Raw genomic sequence first — 24,634 nt, 5'->3', positions numbered from 1 at the left:
GTCATTGGTTGGAGTAGCAATCTCAGAAAAGACCCCTATTCCCAGATTTTTGGTTCTGTTGCTCTCCTTGTAGAGCTCCTGTCCCCTCCAGGTCTTTCAATCCCCCCTTCTTTCATAAGATTCACTGCACTCTGCCCAAAGGTTGGCTCTGAGTCTCAGCATCTGCTTTGATAGTTTGCTGGGTAGAGTCTTTCAAAGGCCCTCTGTAGTAAACTCCTGTCCTGTTTTCTCCCTCTTCCAATGTCTGTCCCCTTTGCCTTTGTGAATGAGGGTTGGTCATCTTACCCAGGATCCTCCTTCTTGCTTAGCTTCTTTAGGTGTACAGATTTTAGTATATTTATCCTAAATTATATGCCTAATATCCACCTATAAGTGAGAGTATACCCTGTGTATCTTTCTGCTTCTGGGATACCTCACTCAGGATGATCTTTTCTAGTTCTCATCATTTGCCAGCAAATTTCCTTGTATATAATTGCTGAGTAGTATATTGTGTGACTCTAACCACGCAAGTAAAATACCTGTCCGAAAAAAATTTCCAGTCTCTGAAGAAAGAATTGAAGAAGATATCAGAAGATGGAAAGATCTCCCGTGCTCATGGATTGGTAGGATTAACATAGTGAAAATGGCCATCCTGCCAAAAGCAATCTACAGACTCAATGTAATTCCCATCAAAATACCAACACAATTCTTTATAGACCTTGAAAGAATAATTTTCAACTTCATATGGAAAAACAAAACAAAACAAACAAACAAAAAAAAAAAACACAGAATTTCGAAAACAATCCCATACAACAACAGATCATCTGGAAGTATCTCCAATCCCTGATCTCAAGGTGTACTACAGAGCAATAAGCAATAGTAATAAAAATTGCACGATACTTGCATAGAAACAGAACAGTGGATCAATGGAATCGAATAGAAGACCCAGAAATAAACACGCACACCTACATATACTTGATTTTTTACAAAGAAGTCAAAACCATACAATGGCAAAAAGATAGCATCTTCAACAAACGATGCTGCTCCAACTGGATGTCTAAGTGTAGAAAAGTGTAAATAGATCCATGTTTATCACCCTGCACTCAACTAAAGTCCAAGCGGATCAAAGACCTCAACATAAAACCAGACACACTAAACCTGTCAGAAGAAAAAGTGGGGAAGAGCCTTGAACTCATTGGCACAGGAGACAACTTCCTGAACAGAACACCAACAGTTATTGTTAAAGAGGAAAGGGAGACAGACTGTGATACACTTGCACCAAGACATAAAGCTATTGAAAGACTTCAACAGTCTTGTTTGAGTTCAAAATTCATTTCCTTACATCAACACACTCTTGTTTAGTAATGGGCAAAAGGCGCAGTTGGGCAAACATTAAGCTCCACCATCAGTCCTCTGTAATGCCAACACATATCAGCACATTGCTAATAGTAAGTGACAGTTTCAACTCAAAGCTAACCTTACACACACCATCGAGGTCCCTGCTCTAACACCATCTGCCTGTCCTCCACCATCACTGCTGCCTAAGGCACAAATTCAGCCCAGCACCCCTGTAAATGTTGTTTTTATTTCCTCAGATGAGGGGATAAGATGAGGCCTGTTCCCAGGCCGTTTTAGCTCTTTCTGAACTCTCACTGGCTGGTTCAACTCAGCTGTTCTGGCCCAAACTCCTCAGCAAGCTGACTGATTCAAACTGGCTTCTCGGCTTCTGGCTAAATTGCACTCTGCCTGGCCTCAAACGAATTCTGGCAATATGTTTTAATTCTTCTGGCCCCTTCTTTCTTGTTCTCTGGTTCATTCTGTCTTCACCTGTATCTAGCTTGTTCTCTCTCTAAGCTGCCTATATAAATTTGACTCAGTATAAAAGTCTCAGCAAAAACTCTCTTCTCTTTTCTGTCCTATTCTTGTGAGAGTTGACTGTATCTCTGACTCATTCTGTCAAATTTTTCTTTGATTTGTCACTTGGTCTGCCCTCAATTAGACGTCACTTTCAAACATGGCTGCTTCCTTCTGTAAACTAACCTTACCTTCATTGTTGGGATTCAAGTGTGTACTAAAGGATGTGTCTGTATTCTAGCCAGATCATACTGTAATCCAGAGTGTGTCTGCATTCCTGCAGGAACACATAGACTAGAAGGTTGTTAGATGTGATCCCTTGCCAAAGAAGTCATGTTGCTGCATTAAAATTCCTCTACATACCCCAGCTGTGCAGCATGGATGCAAGAACTCACTTCCCTAGGAGTTTGCCTATGCCTGAATCATACAGTCTGTCAGAATTAACTAACGAGCTTATAAGCTTTAGTCTTCCTGAAAATGGTGCATAATCTACATTTAGATAGAGCAAGTTTTTCTTAAATATGAAGGATGATATCAGAGACTGCACTTAGAAAACACAACAGCAATTCTTATTTCTTCTTCAGAAAGATTTGTGCATAATTTGAGCTTTGCCTGTGTAGACTTGTGACCAATATTTATGAACATTAAGATATATGGATGTAACATACCAATCCTTACTTCTGGATATTTGAAGAGCTTGTATTTCATTTTCAGCACCTTATTCTTTCCTCACTGATAGCTTCCTTTTTCATAGATGCTAATGCAACAGGTTTTATTAATGTCTTCTTATGAATTTCTGGATATTTGTTCTAATAATCTGGATCACATAATGGCAAATGATATGAATGTCTAGGTAAAATGATAGCTATGATTATTAAAGGTGCTCCTAAATATGATTGGAAATAAAGTTCTATGAATCATGATGATTACATACAAGTGCCTAAAAAATTAATCAGACCACACAATGAGCACACCCATCAATAAAAGCAGAGTGTTGTAGTAAGGATATGAGTTTTGGAGATGGAGACAAGCAGATTTTGTTGAAATCATCTTTCTCTCACTTGCTTTATGACTTGGAGCAAACAAACAACTTGAGAGGATCAGAATGTTGATGCTCAATACTATATAGTTACTTCTAAATGATTCTCAGCTTATGCCACACAGCAGGAGAGACATAAATTCAGTAGAATAGAATGAAGCTCATAAAGATGTTATACTTAGCAGATTTTCAAAAAGAGTGCGTAGACAAACCAGTGGGGCCTCGATAGATGTTTTTCAACAAGAAGAACCACAAAATTTAGATTTTTGCATGTACCATATACAAAACTGAATTCCAAATTGATCAGAGAGAAATATGCAAGAGCCAACACTGTAAAACGCTGAGAAGAAAATATCAGAGAAAGTCTATGTGACCTTGAGTAACACATAGGTTTCATTAAAATGATGTATTCAAAAAGACATATTAGGGTTCATTAAGATTTTAAAATACATAGTTCAGAGAACAGCACCAATAAGTGGCTAAAGAGTAAAGAGAACTGAACATAAAACATTACAATCATAAAACTTCAAAAATGGTGTCCAGAGCATAGGAGGATTTTTACAACTCAATAATTTAAAATAACTGGGTATGGAGAAAGGATTTTGTATAGACATTTCTACAACTAGAATAAGCAAAGGGACAGTAGATGTATTAAAAGATGTTAAACATTGTTAATTTTTAGGTAAATGCAAACCAAGTCCAAAGCAAAAAGAAATTTAGACCTATTAGGTCTATAATAAAATGGTAAGCAATAACAAGAATTGATGAGAATGCATAGAAAACAAAACATTCATACATTGTTCATGAGACTATAAACCAATATAACTGTTTTTAAAAACAGCTTGGAAGTTCTTCATAGTATTAAATATAAAGTAACCAAATGAACCAGGAATAATAATTTTGTAAATACTCAATAAAATTGAAAACAGATGGCCACATAAAAAGTCACATAAGAATATTCATGTTTTTACTCAGGATATCTAAAAGTACAACCAATTCTGTGCCTGTGAACTGGTAAATGGATTAAAGGAAGTATTATAACCAAGCAGTTACATAAAAGATAACAATTATACACCAAACAAGTCATAAAGGATAAACACACGTAATAACACAGGAAAATGCGCCAAAGTCAAGGCCACCAGTTACAGAAGACTGAATATTACCCAAATCTAAATCGGGAATTGCCTGGAAGAGGGGGAAACAGTAGATTCATGGTTTCTGGGACAAAAATGGTGATAAGCAAGAGTTACCTATTGCAGGGTGTAGAATTTCACTAAGAAATTGGGAAATTTCTAAAATGAAAATGTTCTAAAGTTCATTGTGGTGAAACTTGCATAATTCTGTGAATGAACTAAAGAATAGCAATTCATTTTGCTTTTTGAATGGGTGAGCCACATGGTCCATTGTAATATGAAGAAAAAAAGGAACATTAATAGATAATAATAAGAAGTACACAAATTGTCCTAAACACTGTAACAGCTAGACCCCAGACTGAGATCACCTGGGGAGTCACTCCTAAAAACACACAGAAAAAATGGCTCAACAATTACGTGTTTCCCTTTGAGAAGACAGGTGATTGTGAGATCCAAGTACCAGTCTCAAGTTGTGTAAAGAGAGAACTGGAAGCAAAATATTTTCACACACGTCGGAGGAGGAGCTTGGAGCACTGGGCTTCCACTTTGATGAGCTTCGTTTTACGGTGGGCTCGCCTTTGGTTTCCTCGTGGGTGGGGGTGATGGCCACTCCACCTCTTAGCTTCAGACCTTCATGCCTCTGGATTTGTTTACTTCCCTATATCCTTGTTTATCTCCTATTCTTCTTTCCAGTTTTTATGTGTGTTAGCTGAGAAAGCCTTTTCATCATCCCTGTGGACTAATGCCCCTCTCTGTAAGTAATACCAATGAGCTTCTTTTCTGGGCATGTTTCAAAAATCAGTGTAACAGAAGCATTTTATCTGAGCATTTCAGTTCTCAGTAGTTTTTTAAAGCCAGGGAGAAAACTAATATAAATCTAAAGTACTATAATGGCTGGGAAAGAAGAAAAGTAAAACTATCTATGTACCAATCCAATCCAATCTTCCCTGTATTTTCTTGATGTCCAGCCCTTGACTACAGCAAGATTGACACCACAGCTATCCACAGAGCTGCCATTTGTTAAAGTGCATTGGGCTTTTTCCTGAGCTAATTCCCCTTGAGATCCTCTTCCAAATCCATGACTGCTGCCCATATGGCCAGATATACTCTAGTCCCAGTGCCCAGCAATTTAAGGTCTTGTATGCTGCAATTTTCTGTAATTTTCCTAAAACTATGATCATCTGATAATGGTCTAACTTTTCATTCCATAAAGAGACTGTTCATAGTGTGAAAACTGTGCCCTAAAAAAATAAAAATTGTGCCCAGTCTTTGGAAGAGCAATATTCATCAGAGCCATCATGGATCCAATTTCCCAGCAGAAAAGTTAGCCAGTGGTTCTGTCCGTATGGGATCTCTGAAGACTCCCAGAGAGCAGAAACACTTTAAGAGGGCTACGTTTCTGAGTACCATGGTCTGAGTATGTGAGCTAAATGCAAAGTTAAGTGACATCAGGGGCACTGAGAGCAAGAGAGGAGGAGGAAATTCTGGAACTCTTTTGCTATATTATGAGTCATCAAGTATAAGTATTACTGACACAAGTTATTTCCTGTCATCTACTGAGAAATCTGAGGATCTGCTATAATTCATAACATGATAAATAAAAAATAACCAAAATTTGACATACTGGAAGTACAATATTCTAGTTTTCAAATATTTACACAAATATCCCAAATATTTACTGATATTAACATGCATAATATAAGACAATATAGATATAGCAGTATCTTTGATAAGCTCCGGAGTAGCAAGAAACTTATTTTCAATCTATCTTTCAAAAAATTGTCTCTTAACATTATTTCTGTAGTTCTAATAACCAACAGAAATGTGTAGAGAAGCAATTATTCTAACCAGGTCCTGTATATTTAGTTATTTTTTTATTTAGCTGGTCACATATTACAGCTGCCTCTAAGTAACATCTTGGTAAAGTCAGGTAATCAAGGATATGACCAAGCGTATTCTTCAGTAGCTTCAAGTACAGGGCACACCCATACCAGCAACGTCTAGAAATGCCCTAAAATGCCACCCAACCTTCCTGAAATTGATTAAGTTCAAAGTTCTTGATTGCCACATGTCAAGACCTAATTTCTGTCCACGTTCATCTTTTGGAAATCTGCCTGTCTTTGCCTAAGTCCCAGAACACATAGACATTTTCTCAACTATTTAAAAGTAGCAGAGAGTCATAACTACTGACATCTTACTCGTGGCCACACAAACTAATGGGGCATTCAACCAGTTAAAGTGTGGGGTAAGAAAGAGTAGTTCTCATGTCTGCTGTACGCACACATGTATCCATACATAAGAGATAAATCACCATACTCCTTACTAGAAAACACATTTTTAGTTTTTCTAAAAGTATAATTGTGCCTGTGTATCTGGGTTTAAAAAAGAAAAAAGCCTTCAGGTTCTACCCCAATCAGAAAATTATAGTCTGGCCTAAAAGGAAAGTCACTAGAAAGAATCATCTCAGATCTTCTACTACATAGACGTAGAGTGCAAAAAGAATAAAAATAATAAATTAAAAGAGAGAGAGACTATCTGGGCAGAGATTAGACAGTGACAGAAGCCATCTTCAAAGCAGTATGTAACTAGTGAGAGACATTTGCAAATCCATTTGAATGTAAAAGACTTCTTAACAAAATTAATCATAAATGCTATCATAGATGATAAGGCTTTAAAGCCAAACGAAGGGCAAATGCACTTATGGAGACTAACATATTTCCACACAAAGTAACAAAGCCTAAATATAATCACTGCTGAGTAGAACACCAAAAAACCCACTAGGACAATGGAAAAAGAATGTAGAAGACTATCAACTGCATTCAAAAAAATGCATAAAAAATAACAGAGACTATTCATTTATTATGTAAGAATGTATTAATTTATTTATAACGTAGTTCAATCTCAGAGGATTTGAGACAGTTGAGACATTTTCTTAAACTCGTGAAGTTATAAATTTCACTTTTTCCTCAGAGATAACAAAATGAAAATTAATGCCAAAACAGTTTTACCTACCTGCATATTTTGTTACATAACTTTGTGAGCTAATGATACAGTTAAGTACCAATATTTTTCATTATAGTGAAATACGTCATTATCAAGTTCATCTTTGGTGACTCTTTTAAACATTTAACTTTTGCAAAGCATCAGATTAGTGAAATTAATGGGCAATTATAAAATTTTAAATCTCAGTTTTCTGAAAATTTCTGTCTGCGACTCTGTTAGATCAGCTTTGGTGAACAGGGTTGGAGACTCAAAACTGTTGCTAATGATGTGTTTTCCTTTTGACTGAAAGTAAATTTTAAAAAGTAAGCCCCTAATGAACAAATAAATCGATACTCTGAGGAGAAAGGAAACTTTATGACTATCTATTAATTATTAGGACCTTTTCAGAGTCAGATTTCTGAATAAGTAAAAACCTCAGAGTGGCCAGCTCCAAGATTCCCAGTGATTAAAGCTCACAAAGCCCTTCCTGAAGTGTTATCACTCATGTGAGTCAATAGTAATGCCCACCCGTCTTGTCTCTCCTTAGGACAAATGAAAGAATCTCAAAAGCAAGACTCCATTTAGCTCTGCTGGTATTAGCGTCTTTCAGAGAAATCAGCTAGCAGTGGGAAGCAGGCTTAGGCAATCCAAGCATGACCACTGCTGGCTGCTTCTGTGGTTGGGGGATGGGGGGTAACAACTTGCTGTTTCTCTGTGGTTGCAGAAAAACAACACGTTTATGCACTGCATTGGTCTTCCAGAAGGTATCATCCTCAATAGAGGATATGATTACCTTTAAATAATAACAGGGAAAATTTATGAAGCCAGCCGCTCCCAGTCCCAAAGCAGAAGACACATTTGGTGATTGAGGTTTTCGTCTGACCACAGGCAAAAACTAGCATTCAGTGTCAGCATGACTGGTTCATGATCTATAGCAAGAGTCTTAAGTGTAGTCATCTACTTAGTTCTTAAGCTCCTAAAATAGAAAGACCTAAGGTGGAATCTTCTGGCTCCTTAAGAGCACTAATGAAGAAGAGAAAACCAATTTTAGTAACCCGAAGATCATATTCTAACAACACATTGCCAGGGTTCCTTTACTTTGGACTTCAGATCAAAAAAATTCTTATTGATGTTACACATGGTATATCTGATAGGACAGAGACACTACTTTATTAAAAGGGAACTACTTAATTCATGATTATATCACCAGAAATTTACATAAGTGAATGGAATGACTAAATTTTGTCTAGTGTAAATTTCTCAAAGAGCACATTCTGTGGGACTCTGTGAGATGAAAAGTACAAATGGATCCATCTGAAATCAAATACTGCTGATTTTAATAACAATTCAAGTCTAACACACCAATAGCCCAAGAGAGGAATCAACTGTATTTTATTTTGATTTCGGAATGAAAACCCAACCCAAAATGTCTAGAAAGAAAGATTAGTCCTGTTTCTGACATGAACTCAATGGTGAGCTCTTTGACCTCCCCCCCTCCTTCCGGGAGAAGCAGCCTTGCTAGGCCACAGAGGAGGACTTTGCAGCCAGTCCTGGTGAGACCTGATAAACCAGTATCAGATGGAAGGGGAGGAGGTTCTCCCTTATCAGTGGACTTGGAAAGGGGCAGGAAGGAGATGAGAGTGGGAGGGTGGGATTGGAAGGGAAAGAGGGAGTGGGATACAGCAGGGATACAAAGTTAACAAACTGTAACTAATATTAAAAAAATGAAAATTAAAAAAAATTGAAAAAAAGAAAGATTAGTCTTCTTTGTAAAGAAATCTTTGAATGACAAAAAGCTTGCCAAAGCCCACATTCAAATATAGCACTTACTAAAAATACCACATTCTAAAGATTCCAATCTGAGCCTGTCATCAGGCCCCTCCTATGAAAGAGGATTTACTTAGGAATTTGGACAGAAGGACCATGAAGAGCATGAAGTCTTTTTTAATAAATAGACATGTAAATTAGTAATTGTACGATAATATTATTAGGGACACAATAAAAGGAGTAATTGATGAAGAATTGTAATTATTAAAACTCATCTTCTATGGGCAGCAGCAGAGTCCCAATGCACACACTCCCCTCTGGCCATCTGCTCACAAAATTGTGACATTTTTATTCTTAAGTCTCTGGCAAGTCTAGACTGCTTCTGCACAGCAGGAATCCCTCCAAAATTTAGCTTTGTCAACTGCTTGACCAAAGGTGATCCCATTTTTGCCTCCTTCCACATACACGCAAACCCAAGGAAAGAAGTTCTGTTCTTTACATGACCTGAACAAAAAGTAGATGCCCCTGGGCCCACTGCCTTTACAACACAGCAAAAGTCACACTGTGGCAGGACACAGGCCCGTTTCAGTAGCTTGCACCTTGACAATAGTTGCAGGTGTTTAAGAGACTCCACACACCACTTCCAGATGGCCTGCAGAGAGGGTCAAATGAGAGAAAAGCCCCAAAGTAGCTTTCTGATTTCTTGTCCCCAACGCATACATTATCTCATGCCAGGCAAACTGTCAGTTATAGCAAAGATAACTCCCAGAGGTGCCACTGTCATCCCTATCAGCCAGTGCACATAAGAGAATATCATACAAATCAGTCCCTTCCTTTCGCTTACTTCACCACACAGTGTAATAGAACAAGCACACGAAAGAAGAGGTAGGGTATCTGGCACCTCTTGCCAGCTCTACGATTGATGTGCTATTCTTACTCCCTGTGTGGTTAAGTCTTCCATCTGCAACCCAAGGATAATAACATAGTACCTGTTTATTTCAAAGACCCTTGAATAATCCTCTGGGATAGAAAAGTCCATGCAAAGGCAGAGTCTATTATTACACCACGACTTGGAAATTGCAAGTCCATTTTACTCATCACGATTAAGAAGTCAACAAAACAATGATAAAGTGAAAGCATCTTCTCCAATGCATCTCAAGATCAAGTAATGCTGAACATGCAGCTATTTGGAAAAACATGTGGAAATACATTCATTTTCATGACCATGCAAATCTAACTCATCAATACCTCATTTAGCCAAGTACTTTTCAAGTTTTCCTGACTCAAAAATAAACAAAAAGACTCCCTTATCATGGTGACTTTTTATAACACACTGCTATTTGAAAAGACTTTTTTTTTTTTTCTAATCAAACTATTGGCTTTGCTATAGACTTTTAGACCATATTTCAGCTCATTACAGGAAGGTTATTCCAGAATAAAGCAACATCTCTTCTGTAGTGTAATCAGTCTTGAAGTAACTTACGGTACAGTGGTGGACAGGCATCCATGCAGGGGCTTCCACTGAACAGTTCTGGGCTGGGCATTTACCTTGGTTTTGCTAGAAAGAAGTAAAAATCTGGTTATTTTGTTTGTATCACATCAATCAACACACACTAGTTGGCACAACTGTAATAATCATCAAGCTGATTACCATAGTTAGAAGTACTGAAGAGATTTCTGAGGATGGTTTTTGGTGCAGTCTTACAGAAAATGACATATATGTTTAACTCTTCCCAAGATAGAGGGAGACAGCCTGTGTTTTTGCCTTCGTTACTCTGGGAACTAGGATGTGGACACCATGCTTACGTAGCAGCTGCCCTTCTAGGCCCCTACGGGAACCATGGGAACACTCACCTACTCCAGATGCAGAACGAATGACTCTGCTCCTTTCAAGCCAACTTTGACAAGCTCTGTACCCTTATCTTTTTGGAGTGGAGGCAGAGAAAGACTTATCTGTAACTCCTTCCTGACTAGAAACTAGTGGTAAGATTCTCTCCAGGTGTTTCACAGAACTCAAGAATACAGAGGTGGATTCTCGAGATTATAAGGAGGGGCCTTTCTTGCCTCATCAGAGACAGAAGTGTAGAGAAATGAGACAATTTGCTCAAAGAACCAGCAGTCTGACATTCTAAACCGTTTCCAAGGCTCTTCTTCCTGTTTAAGTAATTTATCTCTAATTAACATCTTCATATTTCCATCCTGTAAACTGAAGTTCTAATTGGCCTTTTAGGAAGGAATCAAGTGCCCTCTTTAATTGACAGTTCTATTTCATCTCTGCAATAATGATTAGTCCTAAGGGGAATGAGGTTCTAATAAGATACCTCATATTTCTCTCATTGTATACTCACTTTGAGGATACAGGCATTCTGTAATGTTAATAACTGTCATAAAAATCCACACATATGATTTTTTTAAGACGCTTTGTCTACATCAGTCGGTCTGGACCTATTAGGTAATTATTAGTAACCACAATGAATATAATGAATATCAACAGAGATTATGATGTGATTATACAGGGGAGACATCTGAAGCTTAAAGAAGTTAAGCAACTTAGCAAAGCCTCTCCCTGTGGGAAAGAGCAAACCCTAGTTCATACTAAGCATCTGGCTGACTGTGGTCCTCGCACTCCTCTTACAAGATGCTGCTTCTGCTGTTTTAATTTGCTCTCTGCTCCCTCTCTGCTCCTTTAGGCCAAAGGGATGTTATCAAACAATCTGATTTGATCTTATCAACCGCCCTAACATTTCTGATTTAACTGAATTGAAAAGCTTCATTGCTGATTTCTACGCTCTTATAATGCAAATATTTGAGCATGTACGTTTCAGTGAATTTTTAAACATTTCCAAGCAATCTTTATTGAGGTTATTTGCTCTAAAGGAAGCAGTAAGCTCTGAAATTCTGTTGGATAAAGTCACTGAAGAAATGAATTCACATCATCAATCTCCATGTTCAGCTATGTTCAGTTTTCTCGCTTAAATCAAAACATGATATGCAGAGCTTGCGCAGCCAGCCCACAAGAATTATAGTTCAGGTGTCAGATGACCACAATTTCATGCTAAGCTTGGCCCTGTACCTGCTGTCCCTAGATGTTCTTAGTAATCAAGTGTGTAAAAAAAGGTTATTACCACAACTAATTAGCAGGAACGTTATCAGGGATGAATACTGATTCACTTCAGAGCACCACAACATACAAGGATAAAGAGTAAAAATAGATAGATAGATAGATAGATAGATAGATAGATAGATAGATAGATAGATAGATAGATAGATAGATGTGTGTAGTGTATGTGCAGGTTTAAGGCTTTTGAAATAATAGTATTAGTAAAGGGCTATTTGTTGAGCTAGCAAGATGATCATGCCAGAGTGGACATAGAAAAGCCCATGAGCCCTCAACCTAACACTAAAAACTGTAGGCAACTGAGAAAAGTTGATAGTGGAAAATGGAAGAGATGGTCTTTCCCATAGAACACACCACTTGATTTCCAGGGCCAAATTTTCAGTCTTAAAACCATGAATACAAGTACTATGCATGAGGAGCAGGTTGTATTTATGTACTTGGGAGAATGCATGTACAGACATATATGCTTGCACTAATAATTAATGAAAATAGTGCAATAAATCTAAAAGGGTGCAGAGAAGGGTATAGGAGAGAGGTTGGAGGGAGAAATTTTGTAATTATATCATAATCTCCAAACTTAAAAAAATTAATGACTTAGCTACAAAAGTTAATGAAAGCCAGGAAGCTCTAAATCCTCAGGTAATAAATAGACACCATTGATATGATTTGATATTGCATGGTCCCAGTAGGGAGAAAATAGGGTACTTGAAATTAGAGGTTGTTTCTCACCCGTATAATGAAATAACATTTATGGGTAGCAGTAAGCTGTCAAGTGCTTTAAGTATATTGTTATCTTAATTCATAAACAAATCTATCCTGAAAATTTGTCAATGGAAGCGCTTAGTACCATGAAGAACCCACTGCATGTAGGTTTAAATGGCAGAATCTTGAAAGAAGGGGAAGATAGAAAGACCTGGAGAGGACAGGAGCTCCACAATGAGAGCAACAGAACCAAAAATCTGGGCCCAGGGGACTTTTCTGAGACTGATACTCCAACCATGGACCATTCATGGAGATAACCTAGAACCCCTGCACAGATGTAGCCCATGGTAGCTGAGTGTCCAAGTGGGTTCCCCAATAATAGGAACAGGGACTGTCTCTGACGTGAACTCAGTTGCTGGCTCTTTGATCACTTCCCCCATGACAGGAGAGCAGCCTTACCAGGCCACAGAGGAAGACAATGCAGCCAGTCCTGATGAGACCTGATAGGCTAGGGTCAGATGGAAAGGGAGGAGGACCTCCCCTCTCTGTGGACTTGGAGAGGGGCATGGGAGGAGATGAGGGAGGGAACGTGGGATTGGGAGGGGATGAGGGAAGGGGCTACAGCTGGGATACAACTCGAATAAACTTTAATTAATATAAAAAAGAAAAATCAAATTTTTTAAATGCCAGAATGTTCATTATCAGTTATTTCTTTGGATGATTTGGGGGTTTACCCTCTACGAGTTTGAAATTCTCTTTTATAAAAAAAGCAAAACTTTGCCTAGCTTAAAGGATGATAAGCATTTTGTTAAATAATGACATAAATACTTGACTTACATAATACTTCCTAGCAAAGATCTTCTCTTCCGTGCCACTTAGCTCCTCGGAGCTTATATTCTCGCCTCTGAGCACAATATAATAATATTTACCTCACAGGATCACCACGAAAATTAATGAGAATAAGTGAGAGAAACGGTTTAGCAAACACCGAGAACTTCAGCTCTTAGTGTCATTTGGAAGTTCTTGTTAATGAAGAGAAGACAGAGAAAGATCAGAAAACTGAATCTGTTTTAAGACAACTAAATTTAGTAATCTAAATGGACTATACTGGTGGGGTCCTGAACTTGAGAGCACAGGTCTGCTAACATTTCTGATAAATAGAATGTCTTTGTAGCATTCTGCAGAGGCACGTGTCAATATTCCTTTGCTCTGTAAATATTCAAAGTTATACCTTATACACAACATTCACTTATATACAATAATCCAAGCTTTGGAATCCAAGATTTTCAAACAGAGTTTCACAAAGTGCATTAAATGTAATTAATACTTGCATTCTGGCACTATATTCCACAATGATGATGACCCAAAAATGGGCTGAACTTGATCTTTCCTTTCCTCCTTGGACATTATCTGTGCTGAAATAAGAGGCTATTCTTCACTGGAAGATCTCATCTACTGAATCATAAACTACAAAGTCGTGTGGAAACAGAAGTGACTTTAACTGCTAGAAATGTCCAACTATATTCCTCTTCCCAAGCATATTTAAAATTCACCTGTAAAGAAACTTTTTTTTTGTGGCTAGCAAATAAATAGTTAAATAGTTAAATTTCTGGTTCTCCTGGTAAGGTCAGTCTGTAGAGGTGGAAAGAAAGTGTGTTACAGAAACTAGATAAAAAGCAATTTATTTTGTTCTTCTTGCTATTGTAGACACAAAGAAAAAGCCTGAAGATGTTTAGCAGACTTAATTCTTTCTGAAATTTAAAATTTCTACTTTTTGAAAGTCACAATAACTACACAGAAAAAGGGACAATTACAATTACCATATTTCAAGAGAATAAAGAATTTTAAAAATTGAACTTCTGATAAGGTATAATTACAACTTATTAAAATGCAATTCACATAAATTTGTTTCTCTCATCTTCTTGGATTTCAAAACATGCATACATGTTAGGCGGTATTGTCTGAAAACTAGACATGAAATGCCATCAACTTACATGCACAGGATTTTTCTCTTCTCAGAAGAATACTCAGGTACTTAAAATTATATGAAAACTCAACAAAAATGTGGAGTCAATGGATATACTTGTACAAATGCAGCCTTCTGGAATGTACATGTGGATTTGGAGAAATTTTAACTGGTGAAGAATGAGTAGTCTTTTGCGGATAAGATGCCAAACCACCAGCCAGCAATTAGATTCGTCCTTGCTTTAAACAGCACTTCACAATGCTGAAGTAAATTGCATGTGTATTAACTCAGGGCCGTTTTAGTCTAAAGAAACTAGAAAAACAAATATCATGGCTTGAAACTCCAAGAGATTCATAACAAAAACAAGAATGGAGAATTTAGTTGGGTAAAATTGAACATTTTTTAACTCACAGCTTATTTAAGAAATAATTTTCATGAGTATGTTATATTTAGGAACACACACACACACACACACACACACACACACACACACATGCATTCCATATATGCCTGCAATAACAATTAATGGAAAAAGATGCCAAGTATATGAAGAAGAGTACAGACAGCTCTACGGCAAGGGAGGAAAGAGAAGGGAGAAATGTTGTAATTATTTTATAATCTCAAAAATTAAAAAGATATTTTAAATCTGTACACCTAAAGAAACTAATCAAGAGGGAGGACTCTGACTAAAATGCTCAATCCCCATCCTGAAAGGCAAAGAGGACGGACATCAGAAGAAGAAGAAAACAGGAAACAAGTTAGGAGCCTCCCCCAGAGGGCCTCTGAAAGGCTCTGCCCTGCAGACTATCAAAGCAGACGCTGAGACTTATGGCCAACAGTTGGGCAGAGGGCATGGAATCTTATGAAAGAAGTGGGAAATAGTAAGATCTGGAGAGGACAGGAACTCCACAAGGAGAGCAACAGAACCAAAAAATTTGAACACAGGGGTCTTTCCAGAGACTCATACTCCAACCACGTACCATGCATGGAGATAACCTAGAACTCCTGCACAGATGTAGCTCATGGCAGCTCAGTGTCCAAGTTTAATGGGAAGAGGGACTGCCCCTGACATGAACTGACTGGCCTGCCCTTTGATCACCTCCCCCTAAGGGGGGAGCAGCCTTACCATACCACAGAAGATGGCAATGCAGCCAGTCCTGATGAGATCTGATAGACTAGGATCAGAAGGAAGGAGAGGAAGGCCTCCCCTATCAGTGGACTTGGGGAGAGGCATGTGTGAAGAAAGGGAAGGGAAGGTGGCATTAGGAGGGGAGGAGAGAGGGGTTTATAGGGGGATACAAAGTGAATAAAGTGTAATTAATAAAAGTTAAAAAATATTTTAAAAACAAACAAAACAAAAAAGATTTAATAAGAGGATACTAAAACAGCAGACTAAAGCATTTTGCCACAGAATAAATAGAAAGCCTAACTAAAAATACATATAATTTTTTTAATATTTAAATCCCCTTCTAGTCCTCATTGTAATTGCATAAAGTATGGAAGAGGTGAGCTAAGCATCTTACTTTTCTGTGTTTTCATGCAACCAAAATGACTACTAGTGGAGATAAGCAGTGTGATTTATAGCTTAAAATGTGACTTTTGAATATTCTTTTTTCACTTTAATTAAGTGGACTTCAAAGAGATTCTCCACTGATTACTTCTCTTCTTACAAAACTGTTTGATTATTCTGAGGCCTTTTTCTCAGGGGTCTCCGCAGAATACCAGTGGAACATTTGACACTGCCTGAAGCCTAGCTACAGAATAGCACAGCAGGTATCCAGGTCCCCTTGTGTCTAGTGTTTGTATCACCTGTGGGGAGCTGCCTGAGCCTCAAATGATAAACATTTTGGTGGGTTTGGTTTTGTTCATAGGTTACATAGGGCAAAATCATTCTATGGAACTGATTTGCTTTGTTCTCTGAAATGCAAATCAAGAAAAAGCAACAGCAGAATTTCTCTGAGTAGCTTCTTAGACAAGCTCATAATTAGAAACCAAGTACACCTGCCTTAAAACTAACTAACACCATTATACACTGCAATTTAGCTAATTCTCTCATGCTCAGGTATGGGAGCATGAAGCCATTTGTCAATTTCATATCAAACAGCTTTTTGACCATTTTTTAATGTTCTTATAGAAAGAATATACTATATAATTAAAATACTATAACCCTACAGTATATTTATGGTAAATATACTTTATATATGTCACCGAGTCAAATTATTTTCTTCTAAAACAAGACCAAACATTATGTTATATTAAAACACTGTGTCGTTATACAGATGTGTGTTGGCAATCCTTTCTCAAAGCCTGATTTGAATAAAAACATGCAGTTGACAACTAGCTATCTTTACACTTGGATTTAAAAAAAAAAAAAAAAAAAAACTTGAATTATAGTCGTGATAGGATAGCTTATCATAGATGAGACCCAACTGTCAGTTCTCATGATGTGTGTGAGGACTTTTACCTTTTCAGTTCATTTCTCTCAAACTGGAGTGACAGTGCCCGCAGCATTTCTGGCCTTCCACCTAATTACAGACAAGTTCACCTGTGTCAATGTCAGTTGAGATATCTACCTATCAAAGGGGAAACAGTTCTTTTCTGTGTACTCATTGTAAAATATGTATTACACACACTTGCCTGCATATAGAAATTAATTATACACTCAAGTATTCAAGTGTATATTTATATGCACAGAGATAAACATTCATGTTTGTTGAGCTGAAAGAAAATATTTCATCCATTCACGGATTTCCTTACGCAACACTGAAATACATAAAGAGTCTGTAAAGACTGAACCAACATATCTATTACACCTCCCAGTACCAAGGTAGGTGGTTGACTTAGAATGTCACTAAGAAACTGCCCCTTTCTTCACAGAGCCCACGTTCTAGGATGAGATACACACATATATAAATGAATGGTAGAAAGAGATATAAACAAATAGCAAATATACATAACATGCAATGACCTGAGAACATGAAGCATGTCTAGCTCAGTCAGGTAGCACAGTACCAAGCACATTATTCACAAAACCTGCATGTGAGTGAGGCTTAAAGGTTAAGAAGGGTTATATTAGGCAACTGTCTGGCTAGGCAGTTTACAAGGTAATCCAAATATTCTGTAAAGTAGTCATGAAGAAAAAAGAAGGTGGAATTCAAGTACCTTAGGAGAGCCAAATATCCTTGCCTGTAGTTGACTGAGGACTGAAAGATGATGAGATTTAAGATTGCAAAGTTCCCCTTTCTCCACATCGTCTCCAGCCTGTATTGTCACTTGAGTTTTTGATCTTAGCCATTCTGATGACTAAGGACATTGAACATTTCTTTAAGTGTTTCTCTTCTCTACCATTTGATATTCCTCTATTGAGAATTCCCTGTTTAGCTCTGTACCCCATGTTTTAACTGGATTACTTGTTTTGTTGCTTTTTAACTTCTTGAGTTCTTTATATATTCTGGATATTAGCCCTCTGTCGGATATAGGGTTGGTGAAACCCTTTCCCAGTCTGTAGGCTGTCATGTTGTTCTGATGACTCTTTGATCACCTCCCCCTGAAGGTGGAGCAGCCTTACAAGGCCACAGAGAAAGACAATGCAGACAGTCCTGATGAGACCTGAGAGGAGGACCTTCCCTATGCAGTGGACTTGGAGAGGAGCATGGGAGAAGATGAGGAAGGGAGGGTGAGATTGGGAGGGGACAAGGGACGGGGCTACAGCTGGGACACAAAGTGAATAAACTGTAATAAAAAAAAGTTCGGGAAGTTATACTAGTGTTAGAATACAGTGGCTGTCTCATGCCCAGCTGAGCGATGACGACTTTGTCCTTAGCACAGCGCTTCTAAATGTTCATGTACAAAATCACCTAGGAACAAACGCTGACTAGAGATTTTAATAAAATGTGAGTTTGGACAAACTTGGGTCTTCAAATTCTAAAATCTAATGATTTCTGAGGTTATATTTTATTTAGATGGTAAGCATACCATATTAAATAATACAACAATAAGGGACAAGGAAGCCTTAAATTTTTTTTTGTCACACTTGTGAATTTAGCACATATTACTCTTATGGAAGGTCTCTTTAAGTGTTGACAATATTTAAAGGTGGGAAGATTGAAAGGACCATAAAATAGATTTGATTGCAGAAATTCACAGGAGAACACAAAACAAACCCTTGTAAGAAAGTAAAAGAAGGACAAATAACTACAAAAGAGTAAATAGGAATGGGGCTATTCTGGAATTTAAAGAGGAAAGAATAGGAACAAACCCCATCTTCCTAATAATGAGAGAGTGGCATTCTACCCACGGAACAGAGATGTAGCAAGAGAATGATTTATGCCTAAAGGCCTACGGAGAGCAAATGCTTTCCTAGAAGTTTTTGTTTCAGCTTATTTTCTGGCTATAAAGAAATACAAATTCTAAAACTGTTTGATTTAATGTCAATCCAATTTTTCAGAAAAGCTGTTGTCCTACAAAAAGTTATTTCAAGAATCAAACTGTAAGGATTCAAAGAAATGGGTATGTGTAGGAAGAAGTGTTATAATAACAATGAGGGCTATAGCCCTAGGATATAATTCTAATCTGTGACCAATTTTGAATGCACACTAGCAGAGAAAGGGAAAATATGTGGTGTCTTTCAGCAACAGACCTATAAACCCGGAAAATTATATTCATTAATGTCAAAGGAATTTCCCATTCCAACTTGGCAGTAGAAATTTGATAGTAGAGCAGTAACCAGCTAATTGAATTGCAGATCTCAGTGAATTTTGATCCTTAAATGTCATATTCCTAGATAAAGAATGGAAGGGGAAGAGGAGGAGGTGGAAAGGGGAAAGGGAAAGAAGGCAAAGAATAGAAGGAGGAGGACGAGAACAGAGACACCTGTACCTATTATGTGCTTTTTATTTTTTTCGGAATGTGTAATAGCTACATCCATGCATGAATATTCATACAAATTGCTCACCTTTTCTGGAATGCTTTTCACCAATATCCACACAAACCCGTTCCTTTTAAGTTTCCGGAACTTACTCAGAGTAGGCTTCTTTGTTTACCTGTCTAAGATATTTTCCTGCCTCTTTTTACTCATTGATTATACTACATTTCACTCTACTTCCTTTTAGAGCACAGATTTCTTATAACTAAAATTCTGTTTATTCTTTTTGTGCTCACTAAAAGTCTGTATCTTCACTCCATTATGCCAGTTCTCAGAGAGCAGGGCTTCACCTCTGCATTTTTTTTTTAATCACTTGCATCCCAGCCATAGCCCGCTCCCTCTTTCTCTCCCAATCCCACTCTTCCTCCCTCATCTCTGCTTTTAATCACTGCTCTACTCTGCTCAGAATAATAGCTGCTTATCTCCATGCATGGTCCTTTGTTTCAGTCTCAAAAAGACCCCTGGGCCCAGATTTCTTGTTTCTGTTGCTCTCCTTGTGGAGCTCCTGTCCCCTCCAGGTTCCTCTATCTCCCCATTCTTTCATAAGATTCCCTGCATTATGCCCAAACTTCGGCTATGGCCTCAGCATCTGCTTTGATATTCTTTTGGGAAGAGTCTTTCAGAGGTCCTCTGTGATAGGCTAATGTCATGTTTCCTGTTTTCTACCTCTTCTGATGTCTCTCCCATTTGCTTTTCTGAGTGAGACTGATCATCTTACCCTGGGTCCTCCTTCTTGCTTAGCTTCTTTAGGTGTACAGATGTTAGTATGTTTATTTTATCTTATCATATATATATATATATATATATATATATATATATGTAACTTAGAACCCCTGCACAGATGTTGCCCATGGCAGCTCAATATCCAAGTGGATTTCCTAGTAAGGGGAACAAGTACTGTCTCTGACAGGAACTCAATGGCTGGCTCTTTTGGTCATTGTTATTTTTCATTAAATTTTTACTTTTTACATTAATTACATTTCATTTGCTTTGTATCCCAGCTGTAGTGCCCCTTCCTTCATTCCCTCCCAATCCCACACTCTCCCTCATCTCCTCACATGCCCCTCTCCAAGCCCATTGATACAGAAGGTCCTCCTCCCCTTTCCTCTGAACTTAGTTTATCAGGTCTCATCAGGACTGGCTACAATGTCCTCCTCTGTGGCCTGGCAAGGCTGCTCCCCCATCAGGGGGATGGGTCAAAGAGCCATCCACTGAATTCATGTCAGAGACACTTCCTGTTCCTATTATTGGGGAACCCACTTGTATACTGAGCTGCTATGGGCTACCAAAAATGATCCTGTACAACAACAGACAATCTGGAGGTAACTCCATCCCTGATCTCAAGCTGTACTAAAGAGCAATAGCAATAAAAACTGCATGGTATTGGCATAGAAACAGAATGGTGAATCAATGGAACCAAAAAGAAGAGCCAGAATAAATCCACTCACCTACGGATACTTGAGTTTTGACAAAGAAGCCAAAACCATACAATGGAAAAAAGACAGCATCTTCTACAAATGGTGCTATTCTAACTGGATGTCTACATGCAGAAAAATGCAAATAGATCCATATTTATCACCCTGCACAAAACTAAAGTCCAAGTGGATCAAAGACCTCAACATAAAACCAGACACACTAAATAAGTTAGAAGAAAAAGTGGGGAAGATCCTAGAACTCAATGGCACAGGAGACAACTTCCTGAATAGAACACCAACAGCACAGCTCTAAGAGCAATAATCAATCAACTGGATTTCATGAAACTGAAAAGTTTCTGTAAAGCAAAGGACACTGTCGTCAGAACAAAACGAGAGCCTACAGACTGGGAAAGGATCTTCACCGACCCTATATCTGACAGATTATATAAAGAACTAAAAAAGTTAAAAAGTAGCTGGCTCTTTGATCACCCCCCCCACCCCTGAGGAGGCAGTATTCTTGCCACAGAGGAAGACAATGCAGCCTGTCCTGATGAGACCTAATAGACTAGGGTCAGATGGAAGGGGAGGAATACCTCCCCTATCAGTGGACTTGGAGAGGGGCATGGGAGGAGATGAGGGAGGGTGGGAGGGTAGGGTTGGGAGGGAATAAGGGACGGGGCTACAGCTGGGATACAAAGTGAATAAACTGAAATTAATATAAAAACTAAAATTAAAATTTTTTTAAAAGCTAAAAGAATAATAGCTGGCACATAGTGTGTGCTTAGTGGCTCTCTTTGGAAGAAATGAATGCTGCATTAATCTAACCCCATGAAGCACTATTTCATTTAATAAATAAGAAAATTGAGAAAGGTTAATTAAGCAATATTTGCAAACAAGAGAGATAATAAGTAGAAGAGCCAATAAACCACATGAGAAATCTAACTCTAAGGCTGCACTTACAAACACCATGCTGCCCTGCTCTTTTAAGATAAATTCATTCCTGCATGACAATTACTGTTCAACTGCTCTCCAGTTAGTTCTCAGAGGGACCACAAGCAAGTTGGGCCAATTTGCTTATGCCATTAAAATTAGCATCAAATTAGATCTAACACACATAGACACAGCTCTCACTTTCTCCACCCTACATTTTTGGCAATTTTAAAAAATTCATGGGACCCCCTTGGCCAATAACTCAATTGAATGCAAACCAGGCCCATCACTGGAAGCCTTACTGGGCAACAAGGGATGGTCAGTTGAGATTCCCATATCCACCGTAACTAGGAGTCCTCATTAGGATCACCTTCATAGATTCCTGGACATTTCCACTGCACTGTGTTTTCACAAAATTCCACATATGCCCCCAATTCCAGGGTCTTTCCCATACTTTCTCTCTCCATCCCACATGTTCTTGGCTTACCCCTAAAATCTATTTCCCCTTGCCAGGGAGACCCATCCTTACCCCCTAGACCCCTCTTTTTCACCTAATCTCTCTGGGTCTACAGACTGATAAATGGTTATCATATACACAATAGCTAGTATCCACTTATAAGTGAGAACATACCATATTTGTCTTTCTGGGTTACCTCACTCAGAATGATCTTTTTTAAATTCCATTCATTTGCCTGCAAGTTTCATGATGTCATTTTTTTTCAGTTAGGTATGGATCTTTATTGAAAGCACACCCCCAAGAATGCCATGATGTCATTTTTTTAACAGCCGGCTAATACTCCATTGTGTAAATGTATCTGATTTCTTTATCTATCTTTCTGTTGAGGGATATCTAGGTTGTTTACATTTTCTGGCTTTTATGATTAAAGCTGCAGTGAACATGGCTGAGTAAATGTCTTTATTGTAGAATGGAGCAATGGAGCATCCTTTGGGTATATACCCAAGATTGGTATAGCTGAGTCTTGAGGTAGATCAATTCCCAGTGATCTGAGAAACTGCCATATTGATTTTCACAGAGCTGTACAATTTTACACTCCCACCAGCAATAGAGGAGTGTTTCCCTCCTCCACATCATCATCAGCATGATCTGTCACTTGAGTTATTGATCTTAGCCATTCTGACAGGTGTGAGATGGAATCTCAAAGTAGTTTGATTTGCATTTTCCTGATGGCTAAAGACGTTGAACAAACTGCCAACAGAGTCTCATTGCCGAGGACAACACCTACACAACTCATTGAACATGGAGAAGTCAAGCTGATGCCTACATGGAGCTTCACCCTACATTCTAGTCTCACTGGTGTGTGAAGGTACTCTGCACACTACCAAAGGGAAACCTGGATACCACCTCAGCGACAAAACCTTTGATCTGCCATCTGTCCTGTCTGAAAAATATGCTAGGGCAATAGTGGCTTAGAACTTGTGGAAGTAGCCAACAATGTCTGACTTAACTCAAGGCCCACTCCATGAGAAGGAACCTGCAGGCAGCACTGCTTGGGTAACCAAGAACCAGAGACTAGATACGCCAAAGGCCTAGGGTAAAACAAAACATGACTGGGAGAAAAAAACAATAAAATAATTCCTAATGATATCCTACTATACTCACAGATCATTTCATTATACAGTCATTATCAGAGAGGCTTTCTCCAGCAGCAGATGGCAGTGAGTGCAGATACTCACAATCAGTCGTTATGCACAGAAATTAGAGGTCTCCACCGAATCCTTCTCCTCAGAGATAAGGGATCTTGTGGAAGAGGAGGCAAAAAGATTTTAAGTGCCAAAGGAGATGGAGGACACATGAGATTAAGGCTCTTTGGATCAACTAAGCAAGGTACCTATGAGCTCACAGAGACTGAAGCAGCAAGCACAAGGCCAGCCTAGGTCTACATCAGGTCTTCTGCATATGTGTTACAGCCATTAACTTAGTATTTTTATGGGACTTCTGACTGTGAGAATGAGTGGGTTTCTGACTCTGTGTCTGCTCTGAGGATCTTTTCCTTCTGGTGGATTGCCATATCTAACCTTAAAAGCAAAGATTTTGCTTTATCTTATTACATTTTATTTTGTCATATTCAATTGTTTTCTCTTAGAAGCCTGTTCTTTTCTAAGGAGAGACAGAATGAGGGTGGATTGAGAGGGGGGATACAGGAGGAGAAACTGGGAGGAGTAGAGGGAGGAGAAACTATAATCAGGATATATTGTACAAAAAAATAATCTATTTAAAAAAAAGAAGTTGTAAAACCAAGAATCCAAAATTTCACTAGAATTTCCTTTTTTGCAACAATTACTTTCATCCTTTCTGTGTAAACAATATTTTGTGTTATTTCAAATATATATGTATGGTTGTGAGCCTAGCCTTTAACAGCTGAGCCATATATAAACTGCATTGTTTCTGCACAATATTCCTTTAGAGTAAGCACTGATAAACCCATATTATTTTTCTAATTCCAATAATAAAATGGAGTAGGTACTGAATTCTTAAAAATGAGAAAATAAGAGTCAGAGAGAGTAAACTGGACTGATTTAAGGTTACTAATCCACTTTTAAAAAAATCCAATATTTTGTCTTCTGTGTCTTGACATGATGCACATATCTAGAATTGCCTTTGGTGAGGCATACATAAATGCAATGAGACAGGTCTCTCAGGCAGCTGTAATCATGAGTAATCTGCTTTAAGAAAACATTATCTGCAAACATTCGCATGAAATAGAGAATGAGTAATGAGAGGAAGCAAATGAATTCTCCTGTACGTCATGGAGTTGGTTATATGACATTTAAATTTTAGTCTCAATGAATGATTAAATATCATT

The 24,634-nt window shown here is 38.1% G+C and overlaps 1 protein-coding gene across 10 annotated transcripts in view; it reads right to left on the bottom strand.

The window, feature by feature from the left end:
* The window catches only part of Dlg2 (discs large MAGUK scaffold protein 2), a 1,917,798-nt gene that overhangs the window by 1,482,638 nt on the left and 410,526 nt on the right, over nt 1-24,634 (bottom strand). For all 10 annotated transcript variants that reach the window (XM_060367555.1, XM_060367549.1, XM_060367550.1 and 7 more), the window contains one exon: nt 10,238-10,312. In XM_060367555.1, coding sequence (XP_060223538.1) covers nt 10,238-10,312 — 75 coding nt within the window. The remainder of the gene's footprint in view (nt 1-10,237; nt 10,313-24,634) is intronic.

This window comes from Meriones unguiculatus, chromosome 14 (genome assembly GCF_030254825.1).
Source record: "Meriones unguiculatus strain TT.TT164.6M chromosome 14, Bangor_MerUng_6.1, whole genome shotgun sequence".
Taxonomy (NCBI): domain Eukaryota; kingdom Metazoa; phylum Chordata; class Mammalia; order Rodentia; family Muridae; genus Meriones; species Meriones unguiculatus.
Note: the sequence above shows the minus strand (reverse complement) of the source record. Positions and strands in the feature narration are given on the sequence as shown.